The 5,668-nt window shown below is 52.6% G+C and overlaps 1 protein-coding gene across 1 annotated transcript; it reads left to right on the top strand.

Moving 5' to 3' along the window:
* Positions 1-4,413: 4,413 nt before the first annotated feature.
* LOC135999686 (olfactory receptor 14J1-like) lies at positions 4,414-5,346 on the top strand. Its single transcript, XM_065653246.1, has one exon. The coding sequence runs from the start codon at positions 4,414-4,416 to the stop codon at positions 5,344-5,346; it is 933 nt and encodes a 310-aa protein (XP_065509318.1).
* Positions 5,347-5,668: the final 322 nt, after the last annotated feature.

Below are 5,668 nucleotides of genomic sequence, written 5' to 3'. Positions count from 1 at the left end.
GCTGACAGAAGATCTTTTCCATTTCTTCTCCATGATCAAGTAGTTTGTAACACCCAACATGATGTCACCCTGTGCTGGATTTACATGGCGAAGTCTTGGAACTGGGGGTGAGTGTGGGTGTGCTACAGTTGTCACCTCTCTGTGAAGACAACTGCAGTTTGACCCATGTCAGACAGAGCTGATTTCAGCTGGCTCCAAGATGGACCCACTCCTTGACAAATCTGAGCCACTCACTCAGTGACGCTGGCAGCACCTCTGTGATATTGTATTTGAGAAAGGGTAAAAAATACTGCACAACAGCAGGTGGGAGAGAGGAGGGAGGAAATGTGAGGGAAAAGCATTGCAGGCGCCAAGGTCATATCCCACAGGACCCAAGTAGATCCCTCAGCAGGCCAAAGCCTGCTCTCCTGAAATCCTGCTCTTTGCCTTGTTATCATCTTCCAGGAGCCTCAACTCTACTTTCTCATCCCTGACTGTTACATCCCTGACCAACTCTTTCTGCTTTGTAAGTGTGAAGTCCCACAGGGCACCTCACCTCACTGACCCCTCAGTCAACCGTGTCAGGAAGATGTTGTCAATGAGCTCCATACCCCTTCTGGATGGCTGGTACCTTGCAGATATTGGGATATCTTAGGTCTGCAACAAGGACAGGGTCTGGAAACATGAGGCTTCTTTCACTCGCTTGAAGGATCAGTGTGCCTGTAGCTGATGTTCACCCACCACAAAATCGCCCATGTTGTTCTGCCCTCTCATGCTGACTCCTCAATGTTCAGCTGACATTGTCTGTCCCCAGGTAGAACTCCAAGCATTCCTGCTGCTCTCCCACATGAAGGGAAACTTCCCCTCTAAGTCCAGACCTCTGGCATGATGAGCACGAGACCCCCAGGACTCCACTGTTTCTCCAGGAGATGGTATTTGTAGTAACCTCATGTTCTTTTCTTGGGAGAGGCAACCTTATCAGGATAAGTGATCTGCATACAAACATTGAGAGCTGAGCAAACAGACCTTGAGAAACTTCGGGATTCACTGATCAGAAAGCTCTGAATTTGGATAAGGAGAAGTGACCAGATCTGTATCAGGGCAGGAGAATAACCCCATCCATCAGGACAGACCAGGACCTGACAGGCTGAGCAGTGGCCCTGAGGAGAAGGGCCTGGGCACTACAAGGGCCGCCACACAAGCCCGTGCTGCACGCTCACCATGAACAAGGCAGCTGCACACGGGGCTGCATGAGGAGGAGCGTGGGGACCCAGACACCTGGAGTTCTCATCCCATTCGGTTCAGCACTGGTGTGACCCCACACACACGGGTGTGTGCCAGTGTGCGGGTCCCAGTTTGGAGAAGCAGGGAGGAACTGGAGAGTGCAGGGCTGTGCCAAGGCAGGGGTCAGGACCTTGTGCACATGGTGTGGGATGCTGAGGGACCTGGGCTGCTTTGGCCCAGCAGCGCTGGGGAAGCTGCAGCAGCGTAGGAGTAGCCTGAGAGTGCTGGAAGGGTGGTTTCAGAGAGGGTGGAGGTTTTCTTCATACTGGGAAAGAGCCTGAGAAAGAAATAATGGCACAAAGTGCAGGTGGGAAGGTCCAGACTGGACATGAGCAGGAAGGAATGTGAGTGGAAGGGCAGTGCTGTGGTGGAGCAGGTCACCCAGAGGGAGTCTGCATCAGCCCAAGGCTTTGTGCTTCAAGGAACAGCTGGGGAGGATGGAGAGAGATCAGTAAAGGAAGGAAGATGCTCAGACAAGAGCAAGGTGGGGCAGCAGGGGGGATGTCTCCAGCCTGCAGGGAAAGAGGTGCAGGTGATGCCACAGCATAGGACAGGCTGTCGTGGAGATGATAAAGGCATGCAAAAAGGCTGAAAACCCCAACAGACATGAGCTCCTTCTCCCCTTAGCGATGGCTGTTGTGTCCACCTCTGATGCCTGTGAGGAGACACCTGGTCCTTACAGCACAGGGGCCTCATGGCCTGCTTGTCCCCAGCCAGGAACCTGGGAGGTGTCGGACCATAGTCCTGCCCTTGGCCTTGCACAGCCCCACATCACACTGTCCCAGGAAGAGCCCTGGGCAACGTGGGAGGGATGGGATCTGATTTCCCAGGGTCTGGGGGTCAGGGCTTGGCCCTTTGGTTAGTGAAACACATCCAGGTTTACTCAGCATCAGAGCCACCTGTACTTTGCTTTTCCTGACTTCTCATCTCTGCCTCCAGTTTTCTGCTCTAACCAGAGCCTGGGGATGGTTTCTCAATATTGTCCCTCAGTGGGACCCATTAACATCACAAGAAACTTTGGAGTTTGAATTTGACTCTGACTACTTGAGAAGTTTCTTCAATTCCTCTCAGGCTGTGAGGCTCATGGACTCAGCACCAAAGCCACCAGAGGGGTCATTAAAGTGCCTGGGGCTGCTCCTGTGCTGCTGAGCTGGGCTGGGCTCCTGGGACAGAGGGAGCTCATGGCAAGCGGCAGCGCTGCAGAGAGACAGCTCTGCCCAGGAGCAGCTCCTCTGCAAAGCGCAGCAGGGCTGAGGGCTCTGCCTGGGGATCTCAGGGAGATGAGCAAGGCAGAGAGAGATTAAAGGTGGTCAGGATGGGGAGGATGACTGAGAGCTCACTGGAGGAGAAATCTTTGCAGCCCTTGACACGGTAAGTCTCTGGGTGCTGCAATGCAGCTGTAGCTCCTGGAGGCATCTCCTCGAGTTAAACAGCCACAGCTTGTGGGATCTGTAAGGAGGGGGCTCTTGTCAGGCAATGTTGAACAGCTGTGAAGCCGGGGGAGCAGCCAGGGGTGCCCAGGGCTGTCCTGCAGAGCAGGGTCCCTGCACCCCAGGGCTGTGCCGGGGCAGGGACTCTGCCGCCTGCCAGGGTCAGCGCTCAGCCTGCCCGGGGAGATCCCCACGGTGCTGTGGGGAGAAGCTGTGGGGGGAAGGAGCAACCTCTGGCTGGGCAGGGTCCTGCTATGGAGTGGAGGTTATGTTTGTCAGGGCTGCTCACAGCTCCAGATCACTTTAGGAGATGCCCAGGAGGCTTTTAAAAAGCACAGCAAGACAGGGGCTCTGTGAAAGAGAAGGATCCTGTTTTATCAGTCTTATACTCTGGGTTGTCTATGTGGCCAAGGGGACACAGAAATTAATGTCGCAGTTCAGGAGGATGAACTGAAATTCCAAATCTGTGAGTCTTAGAAGTGAATAAACTTGGGAGTATCAGAAATCAACACATCCTGGCTTCCAGACAGCATCAGGATGACTTTTCCAGGCTCATTGTTGTTGGTCTGATGTTCCCATCAGAGCCGGCCCACACAGAGCTGCCCCTGGGCAGTGCTCGGCTGCTGGGAGGGGTCTGCAGGGCAGAGCTGAGCACACAGCGGCTGGGATGGGGTCTGTGACACTGACAGGAGGAGACCTGGGCACAGAGACACAGCTGCAGGCAGGGACAGCTCCAGGCAGCAGAGCAGGGGCTGGTCAGGAGCTCTTTTGCTCCTGCTCTGCAGGTGGCTGCTGGGGGTTGTCTGCTGGGCAATGATCGGACTGTCCCTTTAGCACATCCCATCTCCAGGAGCCCTGACTCTGCTCTGCCTGTCCTGCTGGGCTCACCAGCTGCCCCCAGAAAGGCCCAGCTCTGCTGTAGGATGCCAGGAGTGCTGAGCCTTTCCTTGGGGTCCGCACTCTCCTGCCAGAGTCCTTTGCTTCTCTGGGTGACGGGTCGTGTCCTGCTCTCTCCATCACATCTTCACCGCTGGGCTGGGATAGAGAAGAGTTTGCAGATCTGCCCTTTCTAAAAGGCTCTCCTGCTCCAGTGTGAGTACAGTTGTTTGGATTACTTAGATTAATTTGTGTCTGAAGTCATTTTCATGGCAGCACAAGGTGGAGCACAGGACAGATGAGTGCAATCCTGATGGACACTTCTGCTGTCTGAGTCTGCTCTGAGCCAAAGAAAGCTGAGGTTTTTGCCTGTCCTGTCTCAAGCCTCTTCACATTTTCAGTCACAGAAATGAGTATTTCTACCCCTAAAAAAACCCCACTCACCTGATGTGGTGGTGGAAAATAAAAAAACACACAAAAAAAATTTATAAGGACAAGCTAATTGTCTCCTCTGCAGCCAAAGCCCTTGACAGTCATGAGCACAGATATTAAACTTTTTCGTTGAAGGTGAATTACATCTGCCATTCCTTGTGAATGTCAGAGCTGTCACAAACCAGCTCCCATGTCCCCACTGCAGCAGAGCAAAGCTGGCTGCTTGGCAGCACACGGGCAGAGGTCCTGCTCCTCACAGCACACTCAGCCAGCACAGACCATCTATTGGGATATCATCTATTGGGATGATATCTTAAAAAAATGATGTGGCTTTGCTAAGAGCAGTCTGTCCTAATTTTAAGTTGCTTTTTTTTTTTTTTTTGAACGGAGCCCACATGCCAACAAACAGCAAATGTCCAACAGCAGCTCCGTCACCCAGTTCCTCCTCCTGCCATTCGCAGACACACGGGAGCTGCAGCTCTTGCACTTCTGGCTCTTCCTGGGCATCTACCTGGCTGCCCTCCTGGGCAACGGCCTCATCATCACCACCATAGCCTGTGACCAGCACCTCCACACCCCCATGTACTTCTTCCTCCTCAGCCTCTCCCTCCTCGACCTGGGCTACATCTCCACCACTCTCCCCAAATCCATGGCCAACTCCCTCTGGAACACCAGGGCCATCTCCTTTTTGGGATGTGCTGCACAAGTCTTTATGTTTCTCTTTTTCATTTCAGCAGAGTATTCTCTGCTCACCATCATGTCCTATAACCGCTACATTGCCATCTGCAAACCCCTGCACTACGGGACCCTCCTGGGCAGCAGAGCTTGTGTCCACATGGCAGCAGCTGCCTGGGCCACTGGGTTTCTCAATGCTCTGCTGCACACGGCCAATACATTTTCACTGCCACTGTGCAAGGGCAATGCTGTGGGTCAGTTCTTCTGTGAAATCCCACAGATCCTCAAGCTCTCCTGCTCACACTCCTACCTCAGAGAAGTCAGGCTTTTTGTCATTACTGTATTAGTAGCATTTGGCTGTTTTGTTTTCATTGTGGTGTCCTATGTGCAGATCTTCAGGGCTGTGCTGAGGATCCCCTCTGAGCAGGGACGGCACAAAGCCTTTTCCACATGCCTCCCTCACCTGGCCGTGGTCTCCCTGTTTGTCAGCACTGCCATGTTTGCCTACCTGAAACCCCCCTCCATCTCTTCCCCATTTGTGGACCTGGTGATGGCCGTTCTGTACTCAGTGGTGCCTCCAGCAGTGAACCCCCTCATCTACAGCATGAGGAACCAGGAGCTCAAGGATGCCCTGTGGAAATTGATGACTAGATTTCTTCTGAAGGTATAAACTGTCTCTATCTTCTTCTACATAAGAGTTATAGTCTACCTCGTTGCAGGTTCATCCTGTCTGCAGTATTTTTTTCTCTAGTTGTGTTTTTTTCTTATGATAATCTTGTAATTCCATTTTTAATTCACTGCTGCTTTTCTTTTCTCATTGAGTGTCTGTATCAATGAGGAATCATGCTCTGTGTGTTTAAGCAAAATAAAGGGCCCTTCAGCAAATTGTTTTCTGCTGACATCCTAACTCCAAGGCCTTTTTGGAGCTGCAGGGAGAGTTCCTGTGTGCATGGTTGGAAGGGAAAAGAGGTCTCGCATGGCAGCACTGCCAG

Source organism: Caloenas nicobarica, chromosome 29, assembly GCF_036013445.1.
Source record: "Caloenas nicobarica isolate bCalNic1 chromosome 29, bCalNic1.hap1, whole genome shotgun sequence".
NCBI classification, from domain to species: Eukaryota; Metazoa; Chordata; class Aves; order Columbiformes; family Columbidae; genus Caloenas; species Caloenas nicobarica.
The sequence above is the reverse complement of the archived record's forward strand: the minus strand, read 5'-3'. Positions and strand labels throughout refer to the sequence as shown.